Source organism: Nicotiana tabacum, chromosome 17 (genome assembly GCF_000715075.1).
Source record: "Nicotiana tabacum cultivar K326 chromosome 17, ASM71507v2, whole genome shotgun sequence".
Taxonomy (NCBI): Eukaryota; Viridiplantae; Streptophyta; class Magnoliopsida; order Solanales; family Solanaceae; genus Nicotiana; species Nicotiana tabacum.
Genome location: NC_134096.1, coordinates 100,730,460 through 100,742,703, shown reverse-complemented (window position 1 = coordinate 100,742,703; position 12,244 = coordinate 100,730,460). Strand labels below are relative to the sequence as shown.

At 35.4% G+C, this 12,244-nt stretch overlaps 1 protein-coding gene across 1 annotated transcript; it reads right to left on the bottom strand.

Annotated features, from left to right (window-relative positions):
• Positions 1 to 7,019: 7,019 nt before the first annotated feature.
• On the bottom strand, positions 7,020 to 10,368 carry LOC107824872 (putative galacturonosyltransferase 9). Its single transcript, XM_016651677.2, has 3 exons — positions 9,932 to 10,368; positions 7,842 to 9,068; positions 7,020 to 7,665 (listed from the first exon to the last, which is right to left on the bottom strand). Exons 1-3 carry the CDS (start codon positions 10,070 to 10,072, stop codon positions 7,390 to 7,392), a joined length of 1,644 nt encoding a protein of 547 aa, XP_016507163.1. The 5' UTR covers positions 10,073 to 10,368; the 3' UTR covers positions 7,020 to 7,389.
• Between the last annotated feature and the right edge of the window lie 1,876 nt (positions 10,369 to 12,244).

Sequence of the window (12,244 nt, the reverse complement as noted above, 5' to 3'; positions counted from 1 at the left end):
TATATTTCATATCAAAATATCATATATAGTCATATCATGACTTTAAACTCATTTAAATCATGATTAACAAGTCTCATATTCATCTTAACTTACTTAACACATCGATAAACATTTCTTATCCTTGTAAAAGGATTTCGTCCTTTTTGAGCTTACATTAGATAATCCTATAATGCCAGTGACATCTGAAGTACGAGGTGTAACAACATGTCCTCTTAGAAATATTTGTCCCCGAATAATAACTCTTAAAGGCTTGCGAAAATGGGATATAACATCACTAAATTACTTTATATACTTTCAAAGAGGATCTCATTTTCAAGCTTACATCAATTGACTTACGACGTACTTTCACGTACAAAAACATGGGGTGTAATAGTAACATGCTCGTTTGGATCGGTTGCTCCGTTGTACTTAGGTATTTCGGGCATACGAAATTTCTTGGGGATCAGTTTTGGGGCCGCGCTTGGAGGAAAAGGTTTTTGTACGGACTTCTTGGAATCCAGTCTTTCAATATCGGTGGTGCTCTTGGGATTTGATCTACCCTGGAATTATAGGTTTCAACCTTTTTATCATTTGCTTCGATCTTATTTTCCCCTGACTCTATCCGTTTTTTCAGCTCCTCGAGTATTTTTATAATTTCGGGGTTAGTCCCCTTGTTCATTCTGCCTTATCACGGTCGGTTCTGTTCTGTGGGTGACTTCTTGGGATGGATCGTGTTCAACCCTGCTCGGTGCCTGGGTTTGGCTCTGCAACTGAGCTATCGCTACCTGTTGAGCTTGTATCATTTCGAAGATCATGCGTAGGCTAATCCCGTCTTCTTCAATGTTCTGTGAGTTTCGAGCTGCAGATCGGGCTACACCACGGACGTTATTTTCAGGGTCGGTACGTAGGTTCGCGTCTATGGCCACATGTGAATTTACATCGATTGGATCTGCAGTCTGAATCCCAACGACATCAGCGGGTGGCCCCGCATTAGTGGGCGCCACGTTGTTATTCTCACCTTGATGATGAGCCTCGTTGTCGATATATAGAGGTGCCAATTGAGAGTTTGTCATTTTTGGCCTGAGATCAAAGATACTTCAAAGAGCAAGTGTAAAGTAGTGTGTGTTATGAAGATTTGTATCAAATAACCATTATTATACTTAGCCCCATGGTGGGCGCCAAACTGTTTACCCCCAAAATCGGATAACAATTAAATTTATATGCGGTTGTAAGAATATGTGATCTAATTTGATACAAAGTGAGAAATCAGATTTAATATGGAAGGATAAATAAAAAATAAATGCAAACCATGCAGATTGAATAACTTGAGCCTCGCAAGGTTAATTTCCTTTGAATTTAGATGTGATATTATTGAAAACAGAATAATATGAACAAAGCTGAAAAAAATAGTATCTTGTTCTCTTAAGTATGTTACAATCTCCCTAATGAATTACTCCATTCCCTTTATATATACAGAGAGATGAAACCTTTAAGGTATTATTTTATAAGAAATTATGTAAACGTTGGTTCCCTTTTTGACTAAATCCCGTAATTTCCGCCATAATGATTGGTTAATGGCGAGAATCACGGATACTTGTCATGTGAGTTGGCAAAGCTTTTCTTCGAGCTCGTTATAAGCGGGGTCGGTCGTGCCCCCGATAAACTCGAGGGCAAATCTGATGGTTTTTTTTAGAACTTTAATGCTCGATATCGAGCTCAGTTACATATGTAACTTCGATCTCTTACGTAGGTGTCGAGCCTTGACCTATTGTTCCAGATGCCTCGATCGACCATAGAGCTCGGATCTACCCGTATACACTACTACTACTCATAACCAATTATATCCATACATATCTTTTAGGTACCAGAAGAGAGCAGTATCACCATTACCATATCCATCTCAAAGAGATATGACAAAGAACTGTCTGAATTATTCTAAGTGTGTATGTACGTGTGCTAATGTATTTCATTATTTTTAAATCTTGGATCCGTTTATACACCACTCTAATCTGCTAAAGCTATGTATGATGCAACATGTGCTATATCCATGACATTGCTAAAAAGGGGAGAAAACCGGCTGCCAAAACTGACCAATATTGGTCGATAATTGGTAAAAAATGACTGAAAACCGACCGATTCAGACTTCAGTATATACTGTGGCAAGATACTATTATAACACTAGACCATTGGTGCATTTTATTTTAATACTGTCTTTTATTTCATTTATACTCTATAATTGCATTTTCGCGCGAAAATAACCGACCTATATCGGTCGGTTTTATTAAAAAATAAAATTACTGACCGAAATCGGGCGGTTTTTTAAAACGACCGGCCGAAATAACCGACCGATTTCGGTCGGTTTTTTGAATTTTAATTTTAATTTATTTTAAATAAAAAATAAACCAAAGTTGATCGGTTTCTTAAAAAATAAATTTTACGGGATGCAAAAATAATTTCTCGCATTCTTGCGCCAATGCGCTAAAATAAATCCGACCAAAGTTGGTCGAATTAGTAAAAAATATACATGTATTTTAAAAAATCGACAGAGTTTGGTCGATTTTTCTGCCGATTTTTTGACCGACCTAGCGATCGGTTTTGGCCGAAATTCTACTAGTGTATATTACATAAGACCAATCAGAAACTTTATGAATTTTAACAAAGACAAAGCACACATCGGAAGTACAAGTGCCTTAATTCACTGTTACTAAGTGGACTCTTAATTAATACTAGTACGTATCTAAAGGGCACAACTTTTCAGAAGAATCTAAAGGGCACATTTTAGAATCTTCCGTCTTAGCACTCACAATTCTCACCTTTAAAAGGAGCTGGTAAATTCCCAACACCATGACGCTACACCAAAATTCCACACCTTAGAATTAAAACACACAGAGATCATAAAAACGAGGCTTTCGAATTGTGATAGACAATATTCTTGCTCAGTCTGGAGATGGAATTCTACAGTCCCTTATCTTTTTGGAGGCTTAGCCATTATATTTCTACTCATTTCTATAGCAATTGTCATCCTTGCCTGTGCATATTGCAAGAAGAAATGGCGTATCTCATTGCCAATGACAAGGGGAGAGGTCATAGAGGAAAACCATGGAAACAGTGGAACGTTAATGCCCGGAAATGTTAATAACCAGATTGACATCATTGTAATGAAACCAAAGATTGTTGTCATCATGGCTGGTGAGACAAGCCTAGCTACTTGGCCACTCCATCTCTTGCTTGAACTTCTATAATAAATTTATTTTTAGTTCTTGCTTTTCTAATAGTTCTATACTAAGCTATTATCAGACTATATATGGTAGATAGATTGCATACAATTCCAGAATACTGGGAAATATGGCTAGAGAGCCTTGTAGTTTATGTTACAGTTTATACTAGCAGGACGCATACTCGGATGAGACTCCAGCCTCCCCTCTCCGATTTTCTTTCCATAGATCCCTCATGGTGTACTCCAAACGGCGGCCAAAAATAATGAAGTTGTAGATGTAACAAAAGCAACAAATAAAGAGAACGACTAAAGTATCCTAATTTGGTTGAAGGAACGGGTTGAGTGTTCTAAATTGGTTGAGAGCATGTGTTTTGCTCATATGATCTTGAACAATTATCACCTCATGAACAAGCTTTTGGGGTTGAGTTAGACCCAAAGTACATTTTCTTTACGCATACACTAATATTAGAGTAAGACTCATCCACATTGTTATGTTTGCAATATTGAACCCCGTGTTATGTTTTCATGCTCCAAATGTCCGGTCTTTGGTGTATAGGAGAAGCAAAGAGGATGTTAGAATGTCTCACGTTGATTATGATCGGAAGTGTTATATAGTCTTGGATAATCTGTGCCTCATGAGTTCACTATTGAAATTGAATTAGAATCAGTGTCATTTTTAAAGAAAAGAAACTATTCCTACTATGTTTTCAGGTGTTATTTTGTTACTTAGTCATTAGCTGGTCAAGAGAAACGACAAATGATAATATGAGAAAAAGTTGCCCGGTAAATGCGAAATGCAAATGGCCGTGGAAAGTTGGGTATAGGGGTGGGAAACGGGCGTGTCGGGTCGGGATATGAGCAGATCGAAAACGGGCCATTCAAAAAAAAAAAAAGGATAAATGATCCGACCCGACCCGTATTTGAGACGGATAAAAAACGGGTTATCCATCCATATTATCCATGGCTTCTTGAATATGATCACTTTTGGGAGAATTCTTAGTCTCCCAAACTTGAGGAACCCCTAATTTGGATTTACAAATATAAAAGTTAAACACATTAGTTATCTATTTGATTAACCATTTTCTAAGTGGATAGTATGATTCTTATTCATATTCGACCCGTTTTTAAAAAGTTCATTATACAATCCATTTTTTAATGAATAATATGGATGGATAACAGTTTTTTTTAAACCATTTTGCCACTAGTTGGGTAGATGCCTTCCTGCAGATGCCATGTCTAAAGAAGAACTTAATTAAGAGATGTCAAACTAGTGATTGAAAAGTGTCAAGAATATGCTTTACTAAAGTATTTGGACGCAGCGGCTCGAAGCTTATGATCAATCATGTTTTAGTGACTCAGATGCATCCTACTTTACTAGTTTAAGGAATGAGTCCTGAATACTTTTCATTTACTTACCTTATCAAAGAAAATAGGTTCTGAATACTTTTGAAAAGGAAAGGCACACTGCGAATGTACAATAGTGGCACACATTTGACGTTCCTCATTCTCCGACACTACTCTTTCCTACAACCTACTCTTTCATGTTTCCTAAGGTGCTCTAATGTTCTCAGGATATTCTAATTACTACTATACGTTTGTATAGTACACCAATAATGGGTGCTTTTACTAACACTAGCAAAACCAGGATGCAAAAAATAAATAAGACGCATATATTTGAATAAACAATTGTATATTTTCCAATAAAGTAATACAACATCCTCTAGTAATCGCTTTTTTGTTGGGTTATTCATCTATTAGTGTTAAATGATCTTAATTGATAAGATCCTCGGTTACATTACATCTTCACATCTTGGAAAAAATCTGATATGATCCTCTTAGATTGACATCCGCGGCGAATTTAAGATTTAAACTCTATGGGTTCAACTTTAAAAAAAATTAACATTGAACTTGTTATATTTTTAAAGTTGTGGGTTCATATCTATTATTTTTGTAATTTTAAAGAATTTTTACACATAATTTTTACTCTACATCGAAAGTTATGGGTTCAATTGAACACGTAACTGCCACACTGCATCCGCCCCATTGTTGCATGCCTAAAAGAATGGCAGACATAAGACACCATACAAACAGTAAACAGTTCAAATTCTCCTTAATCTCCATGTAAATCCAAATTAAGACATTTAATTTGAAATGGAGATTTGCATGTTAGAGCAACGACTAGATAGATACCTTTACAAATTGAACCTTAGGAAGAATAAAAGAACAACCTAGCTCGAACCACGGTCTCTTAGCATTTTGCACCCTAACGTACGTTTGTTCTGTTTTTCCAATTCAGAGCATACTTTCTGACGTTGGCAATTTAACGGCTTGTTTATATTATCATTTTTGAACTTATAAAATATCTATCTTCGGTCATTGAGCAATACACACTCATTTAGAAAGGGCAAACTTGAAAACTTACAAAATAAATAATTTTTTGTTTCCCTACCACTACCGCGTAGCCGCCGTGGTAGACTCCCACCATAATTTTGGCCTATCTAGCCTTTATAAACACAGTAGTTTCCAGCCCAGTGATGCTCAGTATTATTGAACCCATATAATACATTTTAGGTTCTCTTACTTTAAATTATGTTTGGAATCATTAACATTCAAATTAGAGATACCTATTTAAATTGGTAAAAAACAACTTGCGCTGGTCCGCATATAAATCGACTTTCTATATTAGTAATCCTAGAGCACTTTAAAAACTTTAAGACAAACCATTTTCACCTCGTACTTGCTACAGATTTGTATCATGCTAAGTAGCCAAGAGACAACTTAAAATAAGGACAAGAACAGGAGGATAAATTTTATACAAGGATGACATGGCATCTAATAGTCTGTCTTGCATGATTCATTTCTTACAACTAATTACTCTTACCTTTTCTACCATTTGAAAGGAGATATATGCAACATTATGGTTGATAGTCTGCCAATACAGATTAACCTCCATGTATACATGAAATGGAAATAACAGAACTGAATAAGAGACTTCTAATATTGCCCATTATAAGAATTTAGTAATTGGGAAGGGATAAAATGACTAAGAGTATACATTTTGAGTTATTGATCAAAAAGATCGGCAGAGGTATAATTGTGAAAATAGAAACATTATTACGTGTGAATAAGGAATTCAAATGCACTCACAAAAAATCAATTAGGTTTTTCTGCCATTAAAATTTTCAAAAGTATCATTAAACGTTATAATTGGCGCTCGCCAACATTTTAATCTACACAGTTATATATGCTTATTATGACATGATGACCCAACTCTAGGAGGAACAGATTGAGATCAGATTTAAGGAATATACAATTGAGCAGAGAAGGAGATGAACAAGTAAGAAGTGGAAGAATTAGAAACCTACTGTAACTGCAAACATTTGGGAAGATGAAGGCATACAGTACGAGGACACATTGTATGCAACAAATGGAACATTTCTATTGATGAATGCGAAAAGGAACATTATAGGGAGGTGCAAAATGCCAAGAGGGCTAATACTGCCTTTACTTGCTTATTAGTAATGCATTATAAGAAAATAAAAAGGATAAAAAGCTAACGTAAACAAACAACAACAACAAATCCAATGTAATCTCACAAGTGGGGTCTGGGGAGGGTAGTGTGTACGCAGACCTTACCCCTACCTTCAAGAAGGTAGAGAGGCTATTTCCGGTAGAAAAAAGCTAACGTAAACCTAATTCATTTATCTATAACTCTCATAAATATACACTGTTTCGAAGTACTTGAGAAATTAAAAACATTTTGGTCGTTGAGTCCAAGAAATAAGAGCTGCAATCCTATCCCAACTTCCCATTTGCAATCCAATTGTCAAAAGCAACTCATTTATTGCTGTCTTCATAGCATACTTGAGCCAGTAAAAAGAAACTGGTAACAGTTTTATACAAGTGCATTAATGGTATCAGGAATCTCTTAATTAGTCTCTAAACCCATCGTCCGTGCTAAAAATCCATTACAAAAGAATTACTTCACTGTCTACACAAGCAGAGCGTTTAATTTCAACTTTTTAAAATTACAATAACTAACAAGACAACAAATTTGGGAAACACTGTAGACAGAATCAACAGCCTGAGAGCTTCGCTCTGGAAGAAAATATTTTTTCAAGTATTCAGATGAACAATGAGTGTGATTTAGTTGCTGTTACCTCATTGTTGCTGAGGCGTAACAGTGTGCTTCTCTACACGCCAAAATTGCACATCTGCACAAATTCCATTTCAGAATCAATATATTTAGTCCATAGCTCCTTGTACTGGTTCAAGGCTATGTCCAGCCAAGGCTTCATATCTCCATTATAGTGAATCACAGCAGCCTTGTGGATTTCATCCATGCTTACACTTGGATTGTACCCAAGGCCAAGTACATGCCACGATTTATCCAATGATTTGGTTTTCGAGTAGAAGGTCATCAGCCCAGCTGGAAGAGTTCCCAATTTCCACAACGTCCGATCCTCATTCTAATTAAAAGAAATAATTGATAAGAACAAATATCATAATAGGGATACATGGAAAAAGAAAAGAAGTCTAGGTTGAATCAGATTCTCTAAGTCCGCCTATTGTTTTCTAAGCTATAATTAATTGGACCAAGAAAATCAACATAAAAAGATAAAAAGTAAAGCAAAAAACAACTCACCAAGTTCTGCCAGTAGTGATACTGCTCAGTGCATTGTTCACGCCTCCAGGCATCAAGATCAAATATATTCATCCCAAATGCCCAGGCACATGCCTTGGGGGTGAACTTTTCCCTAACAAGAGGGTGAGAAAAATTCAAATACTGAGCATAGCGATGAAAAGATCCAAAGCAGGTCTCAACTGCCCCATTGACCTTGCCATCCAAATCAATTGTCCACAATGCAGTCAAATCCTTCTGAACCACAACATCATCATCCAAAAACAAAATACGGTGAAGTTTTGGATACATCTCCGGCAAATAAAATCTTAAGTGATTTAACATCGACAAGTACTTTGGATTCTTAAATTTCATGTTGTTCACGTCCTTCGTAGCATTCTCTGCACTGTTTTGGAAGTAAAAGTTCTGAAGCTTTGCGGACTCAAGTTGCTTGAGCACTGGAACATAGGAAGAAGTTAAGAATGTAAAATCCTCCACAGATTTGATTTCTATGTGAGCTTGCCGAATAGGCCTCATCTTAAACCACACCTTCATTGCAGCTAGATTCATCTTGTCAGTAACGACATGGAAAACATGTTTCCATGGCTCCTCCGCATTCTTTATCACTGAATTCACAACTACGGATACTGCAATTACATTATCTGAAAATATGGCATAGTGATACAGAGTAGGATCCTCAAATTCAGGCTCCGGATCCTCATCCCTATATTTTTCAGGTTGTGAGATTCTCTCCTCCATAAGCCGCATAGCAAGACAATGTAAACTCTTTGGAGTTGATTTAGCAGCAATTAAGCTGGCAAAAGCTCCATTCTTCTTTGCCTTCACAAACAACTCATTAACAGCAAATATAGTGTCCTTCAGCTTCTGTATTTTCAATTGATTATCATAAGACTCTTTTGAGTCAGCAATCAATAACCTGGCAAACTTGACCTTATCCTTAACTTCCTTCTCAAACTGTTTCAAAGAGTCATCATCCAGGGGTCCATCAGTATCAAAAAGATTTGCACGGTAATTTGGCTTTGATTGAAGATCAGAAAAATTCTGGACCAAATCTTCAAACATCTTAAGCTGCTTAGAAATGTCCAGCTTCAGCTTCCTTGCATAAGCAGCATAGGCATTCACAAGTGCTATATGATCATTTGCTTGTTTATGTATTAAATCTAACCTAGTCTTCAACGGATCTGAACTCAACGCCACAAATGACCGATGCACGTATGCATTCCCAGTAGTCTGTTTCACATGATCAAATGTTAAGTCACTTTCAATGTAACCTAGACCAAAAATAAAAAAATGGATACTTCTCCATCTGCTTACTTCAGTTTAGCTTAATCTTTCTTAAATTGAAACTGAAGTAACGCATTATGTACGGAAGATATAAAGCATGCCATATCCATGGAGAATAAACGATTATGAGAAAGAAGTGAGACCACATCAAAAAACTAAAATCCAGTTTTACAATAATAACAACTACTACACCTCAATTCCAATACTGTTTTTTCAGACAAATTAGGGGTTCCTAAGATTGGGAATTTTCTAAACTTTACAACTTATTCTTCCGATGACATTCAATCCTTAACCAAATGGAAAAGGGCTCCTGTCAAATATTGAACCTAATGCAAGTGTACCAGCAATAATTATACATTTATCCAACAAGTTGCTCTTGCTATATAGATATTTTGCTTTAAGACACAAAAAATCAGCTGTTTCCACTCCAATCTTGAAGTGCAATTACTTTCTCTTTCTATCAGTACCTACAAATTACTTTCTTTTTAGATCAGTAATCTACAATTACTTTCTTTTTTCATTAAGTGATCTATAATTACTTTCTTTTTCGGTCAGTAATCTACAATTACTTTCGCTAAATAGTATATAGATATAACATACTTAGCCGCCTTTTATTACCATGCAGGTGCAAGCACATAGAAACATACAGTATTCGGAGCATCTCAATGCCAAGGAAAAAGATTTAATCTTCAAGCTCGTAGAGAGAAGCATTTAGTACATTCGCAAACAATATGCAATAAGCAAATAAGGTAAAGTTTGAAATTTTTGAAGTAATAAAGCGGAGAGTGAGGAGGAGATAGAAAACGTACAGAATCGTGGTGAGAGGAGAAGAGGACAGAGAGAGTGGCGAGAAACAGTAAAGTAAACATAGCGGACACGAAGATTCGGTATGAGAAGAAATTCCGAAGTGCCGATCCGCCGCCACGGCCTCCCCGGACTGCTACCGCCATTTTTTCAGATCTCTACCACGGATCTAATTGCTAATGTGAAAAGCACAAAACTATCTGCTCTGAGTCCGTATAACTACATATACAATTGGGAATGTGGATTGAGTTCAATTAAGCGTGTGGAATAATTGGGAATGTGTTTGAGAGTGGAGTTGATTAATGAGATCTGAAGCTGGGAGCTGAAGATGGAGACTAATAATCTCTTCCCCCGCGTCGGTGGTTTTCCTTTCCTATTTTTAGAAATTCAATCAACTCGGGATCTAACGCGATTACTCGTAGTAAAGATGAAAAGCCTGTTCAGTGAAAACACAAATAAACAAAATTAAAAATAATGAAAATAAAGGCCTCCTTGAATTTAGTTCTTCTAAAACAACCCCTGAACTTTCTTTTATGATATATTCGCGCTGTTTAATTGATTTTTTTGTGTCTGTCTTGCCCCCAATCTACTTTTTCTGCATTTCCCGAACTTGGTTTTGTCGTCATGTTTGGTTGCGTAATGGAACTTTGTGGGGAAATCAAATCCGTTACTACTCTCATGACCAGCAACGCATGCCTAAAAGTGGAAATTTTATTAGATTAACATAATATAATACGGGAATTTAATATGAAAGGATTATACGTGATTTTAATATGAAAGGATATATCAGAACCTACATAAATGATCAATTTTAATTATGTTAAGTAAACAATTATGTATTGTAGTTTAAAGGTATCTAATGTGATGGTATCTTACCGAATACTTCTTTATAGACGATGTTTTTTTTGTATATGTTTCCTTCTAATTCTTTGATTACTCTGCCATAACCAGAACTCTTGTTGTCGATATTGATATCTCTCTTAAAATTACAACATATAGTTATTCGTGTAAAAAAATATATTGTGGTAAATATAGTTCAATATTTAGGATATTTGTTCTTGTGCTTTATTTATTATAACTACAACATAAACATACTGAAAATTATTTTCACAAAATTTAAAAGGATATTCTTTAGTTTCGAAAGATGGAAGTTGAATTCGGGGATAAACACATACTTAGAAGTACATTGACCATTATCATAAGTTCTTCATGTATGACGTTATTGCCAAAACTTCTATATATCATATGTGTACTATTACATAAGCTATTCAGCGGATCTAAGTTTTCAGTAGCATGATGGACATATTTTTCTTCAAAATCAACCTATATGCAATGGAAGATCAATTTTAACTTAGTTTATTATATATATGGTGACACTAACATACGTAAGAAATAATGAACTTGACAAAAAACATGTACTGTAGAAGGCCATTTGGTATTAAAGTACTTAAGTATTCTTCTTGGTAGTTATTATTGGTATCATCTTCTACTGAGTCAAAACTGAAAAATATTTTGTTTTTACCATAAAACTTAGCAATCAACATTTTATTTAGTTAATCAACTTATTCATTTCTGCTAGCTAAGATAACTCTTCAATTTCTATCATATAATTTGCACAAATTGTATTTTAATCTAATGATGAAAATATTTTCCTTATTAAATGCACTACTATTACCATCGAGGTTGATAACCAAGTGTTCAAGAAGAGCCAAATCATCTTTTATTGGATGCTCTTCTTCGTTTCCAACACAAAGTAAGGTCACTGAATGCTGGATCTGTTTTTACTTTTATATTTCTTGTCATTTGAATATTTTTCATTTGAGGTCATAAGTTCAATTTTGGCAATCTAGCTTTTACAGATTCTGGTTTGGTCAACTTTGGAACTACTGATCGTATTGACAGAAATCACCTCCCAAACTATTACTTTCCCACCTAACGGTTCATCGATATCCAATATATCTCTAAAAATTCGGACAGTTGTTTCGATCGTTTGACGCTTAGCCATAAGCGCTTCATCCCATATTATCATTTTTGATTTCCTTATAAAATTAGCACTATTGCTCTGATTTGATATATTTGTGATGGTTATTTCAATTATTTGAAGATGTATATCAAATCTAAAGTGAATTGTACGACCTTATAATAAATCCGTTGCTGGTACACCACTTGTTCTTATTGCTAACAATATCATGCCTCTTGATATGACATTTGCAAGTAATTCATGACATATGAATATTACTTCGATTCTACCGGAGGCATCTGCAAAAGATAATCTCGTTATACCATAGTCAATTCTTTATAATATAGTCTTGAAAGCT

Excerpts from the sequence above, each read along its gene's own strand:
- LOC107824872 (XM_016651677.2), bottom strand. The coding sequence starts at position 10,072 with ATGGCGGTAGCAGTCCGGGGAGGCCGTGGCGGCGGATCGGCACTTCGG. Across the intron at positions 9,069-9,931 it reads TCTCCTCTCACCACGATTCT|ACTACTGGGAATGCATACGT; the intron begins GTACGTTTTCTA and ends CATGTGAAACAG. Across the intron at positions 7,666-7,841 it reads ATCACTACTGGCAGAACTTG|AATGAGGATCGGACGTTGTG; the intron begins GTGAGTTGTTTT and ends TCTTTTAATTAG.